General features: G+C 34.4%; 1 protein-coding gene across 1 annotated transcript in view; it reads right to left on the reverse strand.

The window, feature by feature from the left end:
• Positions 1 to 3,691: 3,691 nt before the first annotated feature.
• LOC122416707 (dynein axonemal intermediate chain 7 homolog) overlaps positions 3,692 to 22,926 on the reverse strand; it is a 546,010-nt gene continuing 526,775 nt past the window's right edge. The window contains exon 16 of the mRNA XM_043429738.1: positions 3,692 to 4,006. Within this exon, the coding sequence (XP_043285673.1) occupies positions 3,758 to 4,006 (249 nt within the window). The 3' untranslated portion in view covers positions 3,692 to 3,757. The remainder of the gene's footprint in view (positions 4,007 to 22,926) is intronic.

Here is a 22,926-nt window from a genome sequence, read left to right on the forward strand (position 1 = left end):
ATTCATTAACAAAACGCAATTTCAAACCGCGCGAATTAGTCGGTGGCTCTTGCTGATACAAGAATACACGTTTACAGTACGATATTGTAAAGGGCGAGATAATTTAGTGGCTGACTTCTTTAGTCGCAATCCGCGTGGAAGATTTGAGGTTGAGGAGCCTGAGAGACTGATCATATCGAACCTCGTGTTGTGTGCAATTGATGATTCCCCCGGGATTATAAATGATGGTTTGATTATGATTAGTCAGCTCGAACTTGATCCTTATTTTAAAGAAGAACTAAAACATCTGGGTAAATTACAGAGCGAAGATGATACTCTGATGCAATACATTCGTAATTATGAAAGACAACGTTCCGATGAAATTCAGCAGTATAATGGTATATGGTTTTGTAGAGTTGCGAAATCCCTGCATTGGAGTATTCTCATACCCTTAAGATTGAGAGACCTCGTGATTAGATCGGAGCACGAACGAATGGGACACCCAGGAGTGTGTAAAACGTTGTCTCATCTGAAAAGGTTTTTCCATTGGAGGGGTATGCAAAGCGATGTCAAACGGCTCGTATTGAGCTGCGATTTATGCCAGCGCGTGAAGTACTTACAGCGAACCATGGAAGGGGAATATTGCCACGTGAGCTCCGATCGTCCGGGCGATCTCGTGACGGTAGATTTCTATGGGCCGTTGCCAAAGTCGGTAGGCGGAGTACAGTATATTTTTGTAGTAATGGATGCGTTCTCTAAGCTCGTCAAACTCTACGCGGTAAAAAGAGCCACCGCGAATATCGTTGTTAAAAAAATTTTAGAGGACTATTGCGAGAAAGTTGGCACTCCGCGTAAAATTCTATCGGACAATGGGTCCCAGTTTACCGCAAAAATTTGGAAAGAAGCATTGAACAAGGCGAACATTAAGGTCGTGTTTTCCTCAATTAGACACCCCCAGTCGAATCCGACTGAACGCGTCATGAGAGAATTGGGAAAACTCTTCCGAATATTCTGCTCCGAACAACATACGCGATGGGCAAAGGACCTACCCGAGATGGAAACCTTGCTGAATAATACAGTTCATAGTAGTACGGGTTTTGTTCCCGTGGAGTTGCATTGGGGATCGAAACCACCGGACGAAATTTCGAAGGTTGTTAGATTTCCGGATGAGGACGAGCAAACGCATGAACGAAAAATTTTCTTGGCTAAAGAGAGACTGTGTGAAGGTTTCGAACGTCGGAAACGGATGCAGAAAACATTTTCTAAAGTAGTGTTAAATATCGGCGATAAAGTGTTGCTCAAAGTCCCCCACATCTCTAGCAATAGTGATCGAGTTGTCAGTAAATTTTTTCATATATATGAGGGCCCGTTTAAGATAATCGGTATGAAAGGGCCGAATGCTTTTGTTCTGACAGAATTGAACGATAAACAGAGGGTGAAAGGCACCTATAACCGTGCTAGCTTGCGAAAATATCACGAGTCCAGTAAACAATAAACCGTCGGTAGTAAATGACAAGAATGTACCTTTCATAAGAATGTTAGTGACAAATTTGCTTATTTGGAATGTAACTATGTAAAATTCAAATTTTGCGCTTGATGACGACCCCGTGTGGATGAATGAATGATTTAAAGGAGAATATTGTTAGGACGAGACCCTTCGAGGGGTGGAGTCAAGTATGAGTGTTCTGTAGTATGGGATATGAGTGGCGCGATCGAGGAGTGGTAATTTTGTGTTTCGGCGTTGCTGGCAACACAAAATTAGGGGGATAATGTAATATGTGGAATTTGTGTATTTAAATATACCGCGTTGCGAGCATCCCTTCCCGGACTGCGAGGGGGGATCATCGGCTTTCCGAGCGAGGGATCTCATCGATCAACGAATTTATAATTAAGCTACTGGTAGTGAACCGAGAAAGACGTGTGACGGCGATCAGCTTTCTGGATATCAGTCTCCGTCTACAGCCATCGATAGCCCAGGCCTGGCATCAGGAGAACACAGATAAGCGATCACCATTTTTCTATACGCGCACATCGATATTATTCTCGCGAAATCAAGTATACATATATATAAGAAATAAACAAATAAAAAAAAAAGAGAAAGAAGAAAACAAAAATAAAATTTATTCTCGATATATTCGAAATCACATTCTCAATATATTATAGTATATCAAAAATTTTAACAAAATAAATACTAATATGCACTCCGTTAGATGACGAAAATTATTTTTAGTTATCCCACACGCACTTCATAACATCATAACCCCAAACGTCAACATGACGTGAAACTTCGGCTGGTGACTTTCGAGCTCTCGGCATGTGACGTCAGTCCGCGACACCGCCGCGAAGTTAGACCGAGGGACATGAGGCCTTTGATGGTATCATATATAGACATGTCAAATTTCTAAATGTGTTAGTAACTTTTGCATAATCTTGAGCCTGTGCAAAGTTTTTTCTCAGCAGTTACGCTACTGATCGTGTTGGTTTCGGGCTCATTCGAAAGAGATTTTGAAAGTTAGTCTCCAAACTAATTTTCGCTCATCAAAACATCTCTTGAGCTCCGCAATTTAAGAAAATGACATGCCAGTTTTACCCCCACCACCGCGAATCGTTTTATTCAGAGAAAAGATAGTCTCGGCGAGAGCCTCAGGCCAGCAGACGACAGGGCTGTCAATGTACTTGTCCCGAGACTCTACCGAGTCTCTTGATACCGTGTCGCGTACCCCCCTTACTAATCCAAAATCTTCTACGGGGACGTAACAGCATTAGATGATGGGCGGTAACAGCACCCATTAGGCTCAGCGCTGCAGCGTTCGACGCCACAGAGCGTACACACCGTGCCGGCACGGTGCAATCTCGGCAACATCTATGCTTGCATCATGTGACGCTTGTGTGCTGTTGCCGTGCCGCTTCTGAAGTGTATGCGAATGCAGCATGTTACGGCACGGTATAAGCATGCCGTGCCGTTACGCCGTGGCGTTAGAAATCAGTCATGTTCGGACAGACATAATACGTATGTAACGGCACGCGTGCAGTGCCGCGTAGACACCGTGCCGTCACCGTGCAGATACTCTTTTTTAGACTGCACAAATTTCTTTCTAGGTTAATGGACACATATAATACACTATCAGAATGGGCCCGATTTTTCTTTATACACACTAGCTGTACAATACTAGTCAACCGATTACATATGGACGGTGAAACCGGTCCACGACTCATGTTGACACGATTCGTGCGAGTGGCGGGGTTAAATATCACGTCACATTACGTATACATCGAACCGATTGATGTGTTAGTGTTTTCCGTATAATCTAGGACCCGTGCCGAGTTTTTTTTTTCAGAAATCACACCACCGATGATGCAGGTTCTGGACCCAATGAAAAGAAATCTCAATTTTCTGACACATCAATTTTCAAAATGCAAAATGATTCCTGAATTTCGGAATTAAACATAATGACTTACCAATTTTATCCCCACTTTTGCGGATCGTTTCAATCTGAGAAAATATAGTCTCGGTGACAGCCTCGGTCCAGTGACGATAGGGCTGTTCATGTGTTTGTTCAGAGACTATCGTGAAAAAGATTATGCATTACTTACGTTGTTTGAATCAAACCATAGCAGTAAAAGTAAATTAATTCGCAAGGAAACATGCCAGTGGTTTCAAAAACTCCAAAATTACAAAATAAATAAATATTTTATTAACGTGTGAGCGTTTTCGTAAGATGCACAATTTTGAAAACCATACAATTTCATAAACTATTTCAAGCATCACCAACGATGTTTATGAGGACATAGAAATTACGTTCGTGGCTTCCAATAAACTTGATACTGTAGAAGCTAGTTTAAAAGACACAGTTTTCATGAGTAAGCGACTTTTGATCCCTGCGCTATGGAGTGCCAGATGATAAACGTCCGCAAAGAACTTGGATTCGTGTTCTTCAATCGGTTGGTCAGAAAACTCCGGGCTCACTTCCGTGCATCGAACTGCACTTGTTTGTAGAGGTGTCACCAAAAGCATCATGTTTGTTCGCTATCAAAAAGAAATGGTTTACAAATAACTTCTGCTATTCGGTAAGACACTAAGTACTGCAATATAAGATGAATCACGGATGAAGATATTAACAATAGACAATTGTCACGAGCAGATACTACTATTTCTCAAAAATTGTTTAACAATATTATTAGCGGATCCTCGAAAATTACTCATTTCAAGTGATATTTTTCAGATTTTAAATCGGAAAATTCAGTTAACCCTTTGTGCCATGGTTTTAGAACCATATTTTAAGCAATTTCAGATGGACTAAAATTTTTTTTTCGTGTTTCCGCATCAGTCATATATTCATAAATGAGAATTGATGTGAAATAATTTGGAAGCATGAATAATTTTGTTCATGCACATGAACAAACCTTAACAAATCGCAATGGTTCTAGATAAAATTCATTATCTCCGGGTGTTTTTGAAGTACAACGTTTTTCCTTATGTGGGAATAGCTCAAAATCTTGTACTCGGGGGTTTTGGGGGTCACTGATTACGATTCTGCCCTCAAAATTTCGAAATTCAAGATGGCGGATCCAATATGGTGGAATAAAAATGCAAAAATTGTTGATGAAAGCGAAATTTGGTACCGGGGTGTTTTCAGGGTCGCTGATTAGAAATCTTCAATAAAAATTCGAAAATTCAAGATGGCTGATCTAATATGGCGGACCCAAAATGCAAAAACCGTTCGATGAAAACAAAAGTTGGTACTCAGGGGTTTTTGGAGTAGCTCATTACAAATCTATACTCATAACATTGGAATTTAACATGCAAAAATCGTTTTATCTCTTTGTGACCTCTTTTTCTGTGAACTTTGTGTTTTGTAACCATTTTTTCATTTGATTCCACCATAATGTGGATTTGTTTTATTTTAGAGGCTTATTAAATACTATTTTGTAAACTATAGGTTCTACTTAAATATTATTATATTAAAACAAAAACTAATCTGTATCTATTTTTCAAAGTGTCAAAAGAATCAAATAACAAGTAAAAAATAAAAAACCGAAAAATCGGTCTTGAAATCATTTTGGAAACCGATGCCTCATTCTTCTTATTAGATTCGAACAGCTAAATCAACTGAAAAAAATTCCATCTAATTTACGTGCGGCATTAAAATTTATTATATTAAATCGAGGCCAAGTATTTTCTAATGAATTGAAAAAAGTTACCACTTGAATTACGTGCAGCATTAAAATTTATGATATCAATCGGTGGACAAGTATTTTATTAGTAACTCCAAATTTTGACATTATTAAATTCTTTTAAGAAGCTTTCAAATAAAAAAAAATCACATAAAAGTTAGTCATATGTTACTCTATGGTGGCAGAGACTTATAAGGAAATCAATTCTTCTCAGACTTTCAGGATCCTCTGGTATTATTCACAAAATTCGACGTCGATTGGATCGATACAAATTATGTTTACATATGTGTTAAAAGTACTTGTCCGGCCCATCACTATTCATTTGAATAAAAATCAAACATGAAAAAATGGAATTGTATGGCAGAATCCGGTTAAACATTTATTGAAATGCGATTCATTATTAGTTTAATGTTCTTAATAATAGTATAGGTTAGTTCTTATTCCGAATGGAATTCGTTCGCTGGAAGAATAAGTGAGAAGCAAAAATTGCCGTCATTGAATACAAACTGGAGAGTTATTTTTTAAACTTGAACATATATATTATGTACAATTATTTTCATTTATCAATGGACAATAATATCCCTTGTATATTGCGGAACAATTTCTTTGCTTTTTTTTATTAAATTAGTACAATTACGTAAAAATTACTTGAAGATAATTCTCTCAATTCCCTCTGCATGGATACTTGTGATCCATCAGTTCTAGACAAGCACTGATTATTATTGGGATGAACAATTTAAACGGAAAGTGATGGGCCGGACAAGTACTTTTAACACATATGTAAACATAATTTGTATCGATCCAATCGACGTCGAATTTTGTGAATAATACCAGAGGATCCTGAAAGTCTGAGAAGAATTGATTTTCTTATAAGTCTCTGCCACCATAGAGTAACATATGACTAGCTTTCATGTGATTTTTTTGGATTTGAAAGCTTCTTAAAAGAATTTAATAATGTCAAAATTTGGAGTTACTAATACAATACTTGTCCACCGATTGATATCATAAATTTTAATGCTGCACGTAATTCAAGTGGTAACTTTTTTCAATTCATTAGAAAATACTTGGCCTCGAATTAATATAATAAATTTTAATGCCGCACGTAAATTAGATGGAATTTTTTTTAGTTGATTTAGCTGTTCGAATCTAATAAGAAGAATGAGGCATCGGTTTCCAAAATGATTTCAAGACCGATTTTTCGGTTTTTTATTTTTTACTTGTTATTTGATTATTTTGACACTTTGAAAAATAGATACAGATTAGTTTTTATTTTAATATAATGTTTTTTCAAGATTTGTGAAATTTTTTTCGAATTGTTCTGTATTTTTTTTTATAAAATAATTTTTTTTACAATTAAAAAAAAAAATTTTTTTAAGTTTTTTTTATGGATGGAATTATCAGCAAACGAGGGACCATCAATGTACTTGTCCCAACTTTTTTTTTCCAAGGCGAAGTTTATGGTTTGATATCACGTCTTTTTTCTCAAAAATTCCTTATTTATTTTCAGTTGACTATAGGATTTTAGTTTGAATTTCTATGGATTATTTATGATTTTCGTCTTATAACGTTGGTTTCCACGGAAAAAGACCTATTTTTCGTTAAAATAGTACTGAAAATATTTCGTCACAGGTCTGTCCTTGGACTTTGTCAATTTTTTTCTTTGTACTCTGATATGTTTTGTCAATTAGAAACCCAAACGCACGGTCGCAAGCGGGTTGGAGGCCGGGATATGATTTTCGGCTTATAACGCTGGTTTCCACGAAAAAGGACCTATTTTGCGTCAAAATTTTACTGGAAATATTTCGTCACAGGTTTGTTCTTGGACTTTGGCGATTTTTCCCCTTGTCTTTTAATATGCTTTGTCCATTGGGAACTCAAGAGCATGTAGTAATGCGTGTTGCGGGCTGAGATGTGATTTCCGGCTTATAACGTTAGAAAAAAGAAAGGAAAAGAGGAAAGACAGATCAAATTCAAGACACAACAAATCCAACAGAATTGGCCATTTTTAAATATCGCTTTTGCATTCTGAATCTAGACGTTTTCGTGTCATCCAAAACATGCCCCCGATGAAATATATTTCCAAAGTTTGCAAGTGGCCGCTGAGATCCAATTATCTATAGTTTGATAGTTGCAGAAAAAAGGCACCCGAAAACATCTATTGTGTCAGAACTCAAAGAAGCAAAAAAAACTGAGCGTACTTAATTCTACAGAGCAACGGAAATCGAAGACGTTTAAGGTACCTGCATTGATTGTGGAGGAATACAATTTCATTTCAGGATAATTTAGAAAGAAATTTAGAAATTAAGAAATTTAGCATGGAATTTAGAAAAAGGAAAATTAAGTTAAATAGTAAAGCTGAAAACTTTTGTGATGAATTTTTGAAATTACATGTTACGGTTGGAGTAAAAAATTAAAATGATTGGCACACATGCTGCGGCACAAAAATATCAAAGTTTGAAGGTATTCGCTCCATACCGCAGTAATACAAACTTCAATACTATTTGAAAAGAAACACTTTAAAACTTGCTGAACAAAGTTCCATTCCATATTACTATAATCAACGATAGGGGATGATACTAGCACATATACTTATCCACAGAAATTTCAAAGTTCGCAGGTATCTGCTGCGATTCAATGTATCTGCGCAATGAGCTTCGAAGACAGCAATTTTAAATCTACCCATAAATGAGCAACTGAAGACTTTTATAATCAATTTTTTACTTCATATTTATGTTACGGTGAGAGTCAAAAAGTAAAATGAATGGCACAGTATATAAATTTTATAGTTTGCAGATTTTTGCTGTATTTCAGTGATCCAAATATATCAAGAGACTCGGTAGAGTCTCGGGACAAGTACATTGACAGCCCTGTCGTCCGCTGGCCCGAGGCTCTCGCCGAGACTATACTTTCTCTGAATAAAACAATTCGCGGTGGTGGGGGTAAAATTGTCATGTGATTTTCTTTAATTGCGAAGCCTATGAGTTATGTACGACTTTGAAAATTGAACTTTCAGCTAATTAAGAAATTCTCTTTCGATTGCGCCCAAAATCAATACGATCGGTGGCGTAATTGCTGAGAAAAAACTTTGCACGGGCTCAAGATTATGCAAAAGTTACTAACACATCTATGGATTTACTGTGTCTGTACAGAACACCATCAAAGGCCTCTTGATGCCAGCTATAACCCATTTCTATGGAAGCTCGGGTCCCGGGATCCCGGCTACAGAAATAATGAGTTGTGATTGGTCAGGACACTTGCTGTACCGTTCCAGCGGAATACAGTTTATGAATTAGACTGGGCCAAAAAAATTGAACAATTTTTTTTCTTGACGGTACTCTGAAAATATTGTTCATGACGATAAAAAAAAAGTTTCCAGAAAGTTTAAGCTTTTAATAATAATATTAAGAGGTGCATCATTGCAGTTATTGATTTTTCAATAGTTGCCGTGTTTTTTGCATAAAATTCGGACTTAGTCAATTTTAAAAAATTTTTTCATCTCTTATCCTTGTAGGAAATTAAATTCCCCACAAAAAAGCTCTCTTAGTAAACTTTCGTAAGACGAGCCCATTCCTTGTAATCGAGCCTTAAACATTGGTATATTTTTTCAATTTTTTACTTTGTATTCGGGATTTCCAAAATGACCTTAAATATCAATATTTTTTCAAGACCATGGATTTTTCTTAAGGGAAATTTAGTGCTCTACAAAAAAGGTCTCTTCACATTTTTCGATAAACTCACTCCTTTCAAAGTTATTTGATGTTAAAGTTAATTTTTAAAGTATTTAACCGTTTATTTTGCGTCAAACATAATTGTCTCCACTTGTATCATAAATTTATAACTCAAATATTACAAATATTTTTTTTCTGGCATGCCACTAAAGTTTTTTTCAAAAAATCAAAATTTATTAGGGTATTACTTCAATCAAAAAATTGTTTATCAACAAAATCAATTTTTATTATATTTAAATTATTCTAATAGTAAAAAAAAATTGATTCATTTATCTCAATTCATTTATTTGCATACGTATACACTTTTACATCCATAAAAAAACTTGGAAAAATTTTTTTTTTTTAATTGTAAAAAAAATTATTTCACAAAAAAAAATACAGAACAATTCGAAAAAAATTTTACAAATCTTGGAAAAACGTTATATTAAAAAAAAAATAATCTGCATCTATTTTTTAAAGTGTCAAAAGAATCAAATAACAAGTAAAAAATAATAAACCGAAAAATCGCCCTTGAAATCATTTTGGAAACCGATGCCTCATTCTTCTTATTTGATTCGAAGGGCTAAATCAATTTAAAAAAATTCCATCTAATTTACGTACAGCATTAAAAACTATTATATCAATTCGAGGCCAAGTATTTTCTAATAAATTGAAAAAAGTTACCATTTGAGTTACGTGCAGCACTAAAATTTATGATATCAATCGAAGGACAAGTAATTTATGAGTAACTCCAAATTTCAACATTATGGAACTTTTTTAAGAAGCTTTTAAATCCAAAAAAATCACATGCAAGCTAGTCATTTCTTACTCTATGGTGGCAGAGACAATCGATTTTTTTCAGACTTTCAGGAGCTACTGAGATTATTCACAATATTCGACGTCGATTGGATCGATAGAAATTATGTTTAAATATGAGTTAAAAGTACTTGTCCGGCCCATCACTTTTCATTTAAATCAAATAAAAATCAATCATAAAAAAACGAAACTGTACGGGAGAATCCGGTTAAGAATTTATTGAAATGCGATTTAGGTTAGTTATGCCGAATGAAATTCGTTCGCTGGAAGAAGTGACAAGTAAAAACTGCCGTCATAGCAATACAAACTGGGGAGTTATTTTGGAAGCTTCAACATATAAAATGTGCAAAATGTTTTTTATTTGTCGATGCACAATAACATCTTTTGTATATTACAGGACAATTTGTTTCCATTCTTATGAAATTAGTGCAATTAAGAGAAAATTACTTGAAGATAACTCTCTAAATTCCCTCTGCATGAATATTTGTGCTCCAACAATTCTGAAAAGCCTTGATTTTTATTTAAATATAATAAGTTTAATGGAAAGTGATGGGCCGGACAAGTACTTTTAACTCATATTTAAACATAATTTCTATCGATCCAATCGACGTCGAATATTGTGAATAATATCAGTAGCTCCTGAAAGTCAGAAAAAAATCGATTGTCTCTGCCACCATAGAGTAAGAAATGACTAGCTTGCATGTGATTTTTTTGGATTTAAAAGCTTCTTAAAAAAGTTCCATAATGTTGAAATTTGGAGTTACTCATAAATTACTTGTCCTTCGATTGATATCATAAATTTTAGTGCTGCACGTAACTCAAATGGTAACTTTTTTCAATTTATTAGAAAATACTTGGCCTCGAATTGATATAATAGTTTTTAATGCTGTACGTAAATTAGATGGAATTTTTTTAAATTGATTTAGCCCTTCGAATCAAATAAGAAGAATGAGGCATCGGTTTCCAAAATGATTTCAAGGGCGATTTTTCGGTTTATTATTTTTTACTTGTTATTTGATTCTTTTAACACTGTAAAAAATAGATACAGTTTAGTTTTTTTTAAAGATAATGCTTTTTCAAGATTTGTGAAATTTTTTTCGAATTGTTCTGTATTTTTTTTATAAAATAATTTTTTTGCCCATTTTTTATAAAAATTTTGTTTCAAAGTTTTTTTCATGGATGGAATTATCAGCAAACGAGGGACCATCAATGTACTTGTCCCAACCTTTTTTTTCCTAGGGGAAGTTTATGGTTTTGAAGTAATACCCTAATAAATTTTGATTTTTTGAAAAAAAACTTTGGTGGCATGCCAGAAAAAAAATATTTGTAATATTTGAGTTATAAATTTATGATACAATTGGAGACAATTATGTTTGACGCAAAATAAACGGTTAAATACTTTAAAAATTAACTTTAACATCAAATAACTTTGAAAGGAGTGAGTTTATCGAAAAATGTGCAGAGACCTTTTTTGTAGAGCACTAAATTTCCCTTAAGAAAAATCCATGGTCTTGAAAAAATATTGATATTTAAGGTCATTTTGGAAATCCCGAATACAAAGTAAAAAATTGAAAAAATTTACCAATGTTTAAGGCTCGATTACAAGGAATGGGCTCATCTTACGAAAGTTTACTAAGAGAGCTTTTATGTGGGGAATTCAATTTCCTACAAGGGTAAGAGATGAAAAAATTTTTTAAAATTGACTAAGTCCGAATTTTATGCAAAAAACGCGGCAACTATTGAAAAATCAATAACTGCAATGATGCACCTCTTAATATTATTATTAAAAGCTTAAACTTTCTGGAAACTTTTTTTTTATCGTCATGAACAATATTTTCAGAGTACCGTCAAGAAAAAAAATTGTTCAATTTTTTTGGCCCAGTCTATTATGAATATATATACAAGACCATCAGTCAGCCGTCAGTTATTGATGTTATAACAAACGGATTTTCGACATTACGAAGTGCGGGGTGACAAAAAAATATTTTTCATCTAATAAAGTGTTAAATATGTATTTATTTTATTAAAAATAGTGGTATGTGGTGTCATACAGTATTACGAAAACCAGACATATAGTGACTTTGACGTGATATATAATACATCCATCTGTCAGTTTTTGATGGCATGAGCAAATTAATAGCAACAGCGATCTGAATGATAAAATTTCGGAGAAATAGTGCGAGATGTATGAATTTGATTCAAAATTCTTATATGACTATAAAAAAAAAATGTTATGTAAGTTTTGTGAAAACCATGTGGGTTAGTTTACGCTCATCGCAATCGGTTCGCGAGTGTTTGTTATATAGAACATATATTAGTATTGGGAAATTTCTCCTTGTACAAATTCTTTGATATTTTACGTTTATTTATGACATAATTTTGTTGCAATCCTGGTTCTGGTTCTTCAAAAATTTTCAACGGGAGTTATGTGAAAAAAATAAACTTTCGCTCATTATATAACCTCTCAAACGTTCTTTCCAAACAGAAATTTTATGTTGTGTAATTACATTATAGAAAAAATATGCGTGATTGTATGTAAATGAAAGCAAATAAATGTTGAAAAACTTCGGTCAAGTAAAAGTGTCTAATTCAATGTATTATTGTCATATTTTCTTTCATTTCGTTTGGCCGTGTTCACCGGGCCCTTTTTCGCCTCCTTAGCTTACAGTGTATCCATACCAATTTCTATTCATTCTCTAGACAATTCGAGTGACATTCGTATTTCTATTTCCTCATATTGATGTCAATAAATTGGAAAATTCATATAAAAAAATAAGTCATTGGTTGGGTATTTTTCGTGATATCAAAATTTGTATCTTCCAAATGCAATGAACACATCTTAAGTTTGACAACATGATGAAGCGACACGTATATTGAGTATTTCCAGACCATGTTTACGATTGACATTATGGATTAAAAAATTCATGTGTGTGAGTCTACGCCTGATCATTTCTGGATGTGATCAAATATTTTGTCTGTGTATAACCATGGAGACATACTAAATTACACTATTTGATTTACTTCAACATGCAGCGTATCTGTCTGTCACTTTTTACACTATTTGATTTACTTCAACATGCAGCGTATCTGTCACTTTATTTATTGAATATACCATAATAAGTTTCAAAAATGTGGTTCGGGTAATTTTAAAGTTTTTTGCCCCATAGCACCAAAGTTTGTATTACTGGTACGCAGCGAATACCTATGAACTTTGATATTCCTGCGAAGCGGTAGGTGTGCCAATCTTTTCACTTTTTGGTTCCAACTGTAATATATGAATGAGATACATGAAACAATTATGCGTTCTGTTCACTTTCAAGTGCGCTGTCTTTTTTCCTTTTAGTTTTGGCATAATAAATTTTATGAATCGGTGGTAATTTTTTCTGTCTGTACCAAAATTTAGATGAATAAATCGCAGCGAATACTTGAAAATTTGGAAAATTCTGTGTATTGACATGCATGCCAGGTATTAGTACTTCCTTTTTTTGATTATGGAATATGGATATCTACAAATAATAAAAATTATACATGAATTATAGGATTTGGAAATGGATTATAAATAATAATCAATAATAAAAAATAATGATGAATGATACAAAAAGTCAGCGATGGCCTGTTTATGAATGGCATAAGAAGTTATGTTTTCAAAATGCAATGCTCATATTAAAAAGTAAGTAATTCTGTTGGTCTTGACGCACTTCATACTTTTTCTTTTGTCCGGTTGAACCTTGGTGGCTACATGCAGAGTTTGAAAATTTTGTGCATCGACGTGGGTGCGTCAACTTTCTATCTCTGGGAATGATAATACGAATGGAAAAGATTGCTTCAAAAAGTCCTTGGAAGCACGTTTTTTAATGAAATAAAAATAACTAGCATTAGAATTCATTAAACATATGTGAAAATTGCGAATTCTGGTGGACTTGGTGAACATTATATATATTTTTTTCTTTCTCCTTCTGTCAAATTTTAAGGAAAATCAATCGAAAAATTCGTTTCATTGAAAAATCTTCATGTTTTCTTTATTCACAATGATTTCATCAAAACAGATGAAAACAAAATTTATAAATGAAGGGGGAAAATTCCACAATGATACAAAATATTGAAAAACCTTACGGAATATGATTTTAATCCCAAAAAATTATAGACACGTTCGAAATGGTTGAAAAATTGAGGATATCACTTCAAACATTCGAAGAATATCAAACTGTTATAAATTGTACAAAACTTAAAGAAAATCATTGGAGAAAGGAGAATTATTTTTAAATATCACAATAGAAACATTGGAGAACTTGAGAAAATCTTATTTAAGAATATTTTTTGTGGTTTAGAACTACCACAGAAAAAAGATTTGATATCAAGCCGTAAAAATCCTTTCTCGGAGAAAAAAAATTTGGACAATTACATTGATGATCGCTCGTTTTCGCATTATACCAAAAAAAATGTAAACAAAACTTCTTAAATCACACAACAAAAATGATTTCGAACCGTAAGAAAATATCAAATATATTACAATCCTACAGCATTAGTGTATAATGTTCTTCACTAGTATACTGATTGTGCGGTATCAGTCTTTTTTCAACGAATCAGATGTTACAAGCCAAAATCATATCTCGGCCTCCAACCCGCTTTCCACCGTGCTTTTGGGTTCCTAATTGACAAAACATATTAGAGTACAAGGAAAAAAATCGCTGAAGTCCAACAACAGACCTGTGACGAAATATTTCCAGTACAATTTTGACGAAAAATAGGTCTTTTTTCGTGAAAACCAACGTTATAAGCCGAAAATTATATCTCGGCCTCCAACCCGCTTTCCACCATGCTCTTTGGTTCTTAATTGACAAAACATATTAGAATACAAGGAAAAAAATCGCCAAAGTCCAAGGACAGACTTGTGACGAAATATTTCTAGCACAATTTTGACGAAAAATAGGTCGTTTTTCGTGGAAACCAACGTTATAAGCAGTAAATCGTAAATAATTCATAGCAATTTAAATTAAAATTATATATTCATCAAAACATAAATAAGGAACTTTCGCGAAAAAAGACGTGATATCAAACCATAAACTTCCCCTAGGGAAAAAAAGGTTGGGACAAGTACATTGATGGTCTCTTGTTTCTGGATGGCATAGAAAAAAGATTTAAAACCAGGAAAAAAATTCTATAAAAATAATAAACGAAAAATTGAAAAGTTCAAAAAAATTCAACAATAAAAAACAATCGAAAAAAATTCTGTAAAGAAAAATGAAAATTTTCAAAAAAATTCATAAATATTGAACAAATTGAAAAATGTACTATCCAAGTTACATGCAGTATAAAAATGTATGATATCAATTGGAGGCCAAGTTTTTATTGATAATTTGGAATATTTATCCAACCAATTGGAAACTTTAATGAAATTCATAATAATTATTTTCCCGAAAAAAGTTAATGAAAAAAAAGTCATAACGGAAGTTACGTGCAGTACTAAAATGTATTATATCAATTCGAGGTCAAGTATTTATCAGTTATTCGAAATATAATCTCCGGCGACAAATGAGCGTTGAGAATCCTTGTCGGGCTCACAACGTTTTATCAAAATTACTAAAAAATTAATGGAAACAAAATCATTAAAAATTCACATGAAAGTCATTGTTTACTTGAACAAGGTACACACTTTACAGAATCGATTCCCCTCCGACTTTCAGGATCCCCTGGTATTATGCTCAACATTCAACTTCGATTGGATCGGTACAAATTATGTTCAAATACGTCTTAAACGTACTTGTCCGGCCCATCACTTTTTATTCAAATTGCTCATTCGAAAACAAATCAAAAACGAAGTTAATGCATGTGTTAATATTAAGAAACAGTAATTCCCGAGAAAATAATTTTCCTTCGAATCGCTCTTGTCAAAATGAAACGAAAATGAAAGATGAAGTTGATTAATCTATTTATATAATATGGAGTCATAATTCACAACAAAATCATTTTTCTCCAAATTCCAGGAATCCACGTGTCGTACTCGACTAGTGATATTTATCAAAATGTGTACGTGACTATAGAAAAAAAAACATTGCATGGCTGAGTAGATTCGAAAATTTCTAGTAATGGGCCTGATTATTTCTCATTTTCATTGGTTCTTACCGAATGGTATGTGTTCACTGAAGAAAATGAGAAGTGTATATTGCTATACGAACTTGCGAACAATCAAGTTCAAATTACTTGGAGATATTATTTTTATTTCTATCCATTTTATTATATTAGTCATTATAGAACAGCCCTGATTTGTTTTCGAATGAGCAATTTGAATAAAAAGTGATGGGCCGGACAAGTACGTTTAAGACGTATTTGAACATAATTTGTACCGATCCAATCGAAGTTGAATGTTGAGCATAATACCAGGGGATCCTGAAAGTCGGAGGGGAATCGATTCTGTAAAGTGTGTACCTTGTTCAAGTAAACAATGACTTTCATGTGAATTTTTAATGATTTTGTTTCCATTAATTTTTTAGTAATTTTGATAAAACGTTGTGAGCCCGACAAGGATTCTCAACGCTCATTTGTCGCCGGAGATTATATTTCGAATAACTGATAAATACTTGACCTCGAATTGATATAATACATTTTAGTACTGCACGTAACTTCCGTTATGACTTTTTTTTCATTAACTTTTTTCGGGAAAATAATTATTATGAATTTCATTAAAGTTTCCAATTGGTTGGATAAATATTCCAAATTATCAATAAAAACTTGGCCTCCAATTGATATCATACATTTTTATACTGCATGTAACTTGGATAGTACATTTTTCAATTTGTTCAATATTTATGAATTTTTTTGAAAATTTTCATTTTTCTTTACAGAATTTTTTTCGATTGTTTTTTATTGTTGAATTTTTTTGAACTTTTCAATTTTTCGTTTATTATTTTTATAGAATTTTTTTCCTGGTTTTAAATCTTTTTTCTATGCCATCCAGAAACAAGAGACCATCAATGTACTTGTCCCAACCTTTTTTTCCCTAGGGTAGTATTATAGTGAAAGGGTGTTAGAAGTCATGATGTTACAATAAAATGACATAGCGCACATAACATTCAGAAATTCTGTAGGTTTCCATGATGTTGGCAGGCATTATACTCAATCGCATCCAAAACTGAGCAACTGTAGACTTACCGTAATTAATGTTTTCACCAATAATTCCACATTTGCAGTTTGCAGAATAGGAATACTCAACATACGAGTTATTTCATAAGTATTGTTGTCAAAATTTGTATTTGCCTACCGCATTCCGAAGATTTAACTTTTCATATTATCAGCAAAAAAAGCATCCAAAGACTTTTTGGAACAAGTTTCAAAATTTATTACTCGACAGGCCAGGTGGAAAAAGTATAACTACACTTATATCAACACCAGAAACTGTTTTGAGAATCTGATATACAAAATGTGCGAATAATGATCATAGTCGGAAACCACTTGAATCAGGTTACCACAATCTGCATGAAGAAATGGTAGAAAATTAAAGGACGCATATTAGACAACCAATTAATAATATGTATCGATCCGCTGCAAACCGATGGAGTCAAAACAAGGATCGGAAAGAGCAGAACCAGACTCAATAGGAAGCAAAATATGGGAATATTCAAAAATAATGATGACACAAAAAATAAATTAGAAAACATTTATTCGATTGGAGTTTCTCACATTATATATACTAACAGTTCCGTGTGTTCTCGTTTTATTAATTATCAACCATAATATTTCAGATCGCAAAAAGAAAATTTGACGTTATAAGTTGACGAACATTTTTTCTTACAATTTCCAGACCGATTTTTGATAAAGTGATTTGCCTTATTTATATTATTCCCTATATAACTATGCGAACGTTTGTTACATATGTCCCGCACTTCGTAACGTCAAACCCCTGCCGGTTCGTTACCACACAGCTATCAAAGGGAACTCGTATATATAATCTACATAATTACACATGATATATAATCACGCGACTGACGATATATTTACACTGAACAATATTCCACGCACTCTGGTTTAATTGAAAGATTATCTCAGTTGACACTTATTTCCAATCGAATGAAATAATGAAAACTTGAAAAGTTTCGTTGACATATGCATCGCGCATTTTTTTATCAAGAGACTCGGTAGAGTCTCGGGACAAGTACATTGACAGCCCTGTCGTTTGCTGGCCTGAGGCTCTCGCCGAGACTATACTTTCTCTGAATAAAACGATTCGCGGTGGTGGGGGTAAAATTCGCTTGTGATTTTCTTAAATTACGAAACTCATGAGTTATGTACGGCTTTGAAAATTGAACTTTTAGCTAATTAAGAAGTTCTGTGTCGAATGAACCCAAAATCAGCATGATCAGTGTCGTAATTTCTGAGAAAAAACTTTGCACGGCCTTAAGATTATGCAAAAGTTACTAACACATTCAGGATTTGACGTATGTGTATACGCGTACTCCAACCGCTACAAACATAGGCCCCTTAGCCCCCATGATCACCAATCCCTGGTGAGAGAAATTTTGCTGCAACCAATGAAGGGTGAGAGAATTTTTGAGCCAATGACATTCAATAAAAAGAGCAAGGAAGTTTGGCGGAAAGCTGAGGAGCTCGAAATCACTAATCACTCGAAAGTCACCAGCCGAAGTTCCACGTCGTGTTGACGTTTGGGGTTATGATGTTAGGAAGTGCGTGCAGGAAAATAAAAATAGTTTTCGCGTCATCTAACAAAGTGTATACTAATATTTATTTTGTCAAAATTTACGGTATACTAAACCGGTATAAAAGCGGCCGCGTAAATGTAGACTGTGATCTGTGTGTGAAAATGAAAAATATAAAAAAATGCGCGATGCTTATGTCAACGAAACTTTTAAATATTTCATTATTTCGTTCGATTGGAAATAAGTGTCAACTGAGATAATCTTTCAATTAAACCAGAGTGCGCGGAATATTTTCAAGTGTAAATATATCGTCGGTTGCGTGATCATGTGTAATAATGTAGGTTATATATGCGAGTTCCCTTTGATAGCTGTGTCGTAACGAACCGGCCGGAGTCTGACGTTACGAATAGTGCGGGACAAATGTAACAAACGTTCGCACAGTTAGTGAATAATAATATAAATAAGGCAAATCAGTTTATCAAAAATAGGTCTGGAAGTTGTAAGGACAAATATTCGTTAATCTATAATGTGTCAAGATTTCTTTTTGCGATCTGAAATATTATGGTTGATAATTAATAAAACAAGAACACACGGAACTGTTAGTATATAATGTGAGAAACTCCAATTGAATAAATGTTTTCTAATTTATTTCTCGTGTCATCATTATTTTTGAATATTCCCATATTTTGCTTCCTATTGAGTTTGGCTCTGTTCTTTCCGATCCTTGTTTTTTACTCCATTGTTTGCAGCGGCTCGATACATATTATTAATTCGTTGCTTGAGATGTGTCCTCTGATTTTCTACTACTTCTTCATGCTGATTGTGGTAACGTGATTCAGGAGGTTTCCAACTATGATCATCAATCGCACATTTTTTACATCAGATTCTCAAAACAGTTTCTGGTGTTGATATAAGTGTAGTTATTCTTTTTCCACCTGGTCTGTCGAGTAATAAAGTTTGAAACTTGTTACAAAAAGTCTTTGGATGCTTTTTTTGCTGATGATATGAAAAGTCGTATCTTAGGAATGTGGTATGCAAACACAAATTTTGATAACAAAACTTATAGAATGACATGTATGTTGAGTATTTCCACTTTGCAAACTACAAATATGGAATTATTATAATAAAAATTCAATCTCATAAGTCTACTGTTGCTCAGTTTTGGATGCGATCAAATATAATGCCTACCAACATGCCCAGAAACTTACAGAATTGCTGAATGCAATGTGCGCTATGTCATTTTAATGTAACATCATGACTTTCGACAACTTTTCATTATAATGCTGTAGATTCGAATCATTGAAATACTGCAAAAATCTGCAAACTATACAATTTAAATACTGTGCCATTCATTTTACATTTTGAGTCTAACTGTAACATCTATATTATGAAGTAAAAAATTGATTATAAAAGTCTTCAGTTGCTCATTTATGGGTAGATTTAAAATTGCTGTCTTCGAAGCTAATTGCGCAGATACATTGAACCGCAGCCGATACCTGCGAACTCTGAAATTTCTGTGGATAAATATATATGCAACGGATCACCCCTTATCTTTGATTATGGTAATATGTAAATGGAACTTGGTTCGACAAGTTTTTAAGTGTTCCTTTTCAAATAGTATTGAAGTTTGTATGACTGATATACAGCGAATACTTCCAAACTTTGATATTTCTGTGTTGCAGCGTGTATGCCAATCATTCAAATCATTTACTCCAACCGTATCATGTAATCTAGAAAATTCATCACAAAAGTCTTCCGCTTTTCTAAATACTTCAATTTTCCTTTTTCTACTCCATTATGAGTTTTCGAATTTCTAAATTCATTTCTGAATTGTCCTGAAATGGTTTTCCTCCAAAACCAATGCAGGTACCTTAAACGTCTTTGAATTCTGTTGCTCTGTTGAATTAAGTTCGCTTAGTTTTTTTTGCTGCTTTGAGTTCTGGCATAATAAATGTTAGAAGTTTTCGGGTACTTTTTTTCAGCAACTATCAAGCTGTGGATAATTGGACCTCAGCGGCCACTTGCAAAATTTGGAAATATATTTCATTGGGGGCACGTTTTGGATGAAATGAAATCTTTAGATTCAGAATGCAAAATCGACATTTAAAGTAGGCAAATCTGTTCGATTTTTCGTGTCTTGATTTTGATCTATCTTTCATTTGAATTTTGAATAAAAGGGATAAATAAAATCTGTTCTATTAAGGAAATATTTACGTCAGTTCTTTCTTGGTATGAAGATTTGGAAAAAATCGCCAAAGGCCAAGGACTGACAGGTGGCGAAATATTTCCAGTACAATTTTGACGAAAAATAGATCTTTTGTCGCGGAAACCAACGTTATAAGCCGAAAATTATATTACAGCCCACGAGACGTATTTCTTCACTCTCTTGGGTTCACAGATCTTTCCTCGCACTCTTGTTTTTCTTTCATGCCTGGTCCTTTATTTTATAAGAAGCTCGAATCTATGCGTAACGGGGTGTTCTGATACACAATAGTATCGTTACAACTTTGGCGCCCAACGCGGGGCAGGCATTGCTAAAGGAAAGCAAGGGTAGTAACACTTAGATTTCGTTTTCATGAAAATTATTCGAGGTTTAAAAATGGCAGAAAATAAAACTCAAGCGGATGACGCGACTGCGGATTCCGGATTTCAAAATCCAGATCCTGAACTACAAACCAATGATTTCACGATTCCTCCTCCAGGTGCGGGAAATATTTTTAATGAAAGTAGAGCAAATTTTGGGGATGATTAAGCAATCAATCAAAAAGAGGAAAATAGATTAGAAGAGTTCGGCACTCCTAAATCAGATCGCGATAGAATCGAATTCGGAGAGGTGAACAATCAATTGTTAGTCAGCTTAGTCGAATCAATGCAAGAAATGAAAGGGCAAGTTCAATGCATGGCGAACGAAATAGCAAGGAACAACCGAGCCACTCACGAATTAAGAGCAGAATTCGCGGAACGACTCACAACCATGCAAGCAAAGATCGCATCTGACGTACACAAAATATACGACCCTATCAAAAAACAATTAAACGGTCTCTCCAGAATAGTAGAAGAAAACGAATCAAAGAGCGCGGTCGTGGAAGTCAATGTAGTCAGGATTATTCCAAGGCCCAGTGAAGAAACAGAGAATGAAGAATTTGATAATTACGACCAAGAAAGGCAAACGTGTCGAAATGAAACCTCCTCACATTTAAAAAAAATTAAAATAAAACCTCCCACTTTTGACGGATCGAGCAACAAACGTCCAATTAAATTCATGAAAGAATTTAGGCAATATTGCGAGGTGACAGACCCGACGCTCGGAGAAATGAAGTATTTGCTCGGTCAAAGTCTAGAAAAATCAGCTAAAGAATGGTGGGTTTTGGTAGAAGATCAGGTCGATAATTTCGAAGAGCTCGAAAGAAAATTCATAAATAGATTTTGGAGCCATGAGGTCCAACGTCGTGTTCGGAAAGATCTTGAATTCGGGAAATATCCCGAGAAAGACAAAAAACTAACTAGAGTCGAGTATGCGATCCGAACTTTCGGAGCGGCTCGAGATTTGATACCACCTCCGAGTGATAGAGACATCGTGGCTTCATTATCACAACATTTTACCGAGGAGATTAGGGCCACGATCATAAGTCGCGGATTCGAAACCCTCGAAAAATTAATCGAATTTTTAGAAAAGTTGGATCAAAGTGGACCGGTAAATACCGTGGTGAAAGAGGAAACGCATCAAAATCAAAAGAATCAAAGTAGCGAGCAGCGGCCTTTCCGCATGCCACCTCAAAATAATTGGAATGGGGGCTATCAAAACAGTTCGAATAGGTGAAATCCCAATTGGCAACATGGTAATAACGGAGGTTATAACAATTGGAATAACCAGCAAAACCGTTACCATCAGCAAAATTCCAATCAAAGGCCGTATAATGGTGGTTTTGGTCATCAGAATGGGGGGCAGTACGGGCAGAACCGCTCAAATGCCAACCCAAACTGGAGTCCTTCGAGTCAAAATCGGGGACCACCACAAAATAATGGCGGTCACAGACCTTTGCCGAGAAATAATTCGAGTCAACCACCCATTCAGGTGATTGAAGCTACACCAGAGCCTCAGCCTTCGACCTCAAAGACGGGAAACGTGTAGGCGTTGTACCTGCGCCCAACGATGAACAAAAAAACAATAAAAATATCAAAGCGCGAGGTACAACGGAAAAGAAAAAAATCAATGAAATAGGAAAGGATATAAAATTTAAATCCATAAATGAAATTGCGATAAACACTATCTTTAGCGACACTAGGGAGTTTCTAATGGGAGAAGAGATCAATGAGGAAGAAGTCCCAATAGTCGAATGTCCTGAGATATATGCTGAAATCAAAGGAATTCAGGTGACGGCTCTCGTTGATTCGGGTTCCAAAGTGACTACGATTTCGGAAGAATTCTATCTTGAGAATAAAGAAAATTTAAAAAACTGTCCACTTTTGCCTGTGACGGGAGTCACGGTGAAAGGAGCGATCAAAGGAAAAATGACGAAAATTAGACATCAAATAATGGCTGCCACACAAATCGGCGAAATTAAAACTTTTATAAACTATTTGATCATACCTGGCTT

Source organism: Venturia canescens, chromosome 10 (genome assembly GCF_019457755.1).
Source record: "Venturia canescens isolate UGA chromosome 10, ASM1945775v1, whole genome shotgun sequence".
Classification (NCBI taxonomy): domain Eukaryota; kingdom Metazoa; phylum Arthropoda; class Insecta; order Hymenoptera; family Ichneumonidae; genus Venturia; species Venturia canescens.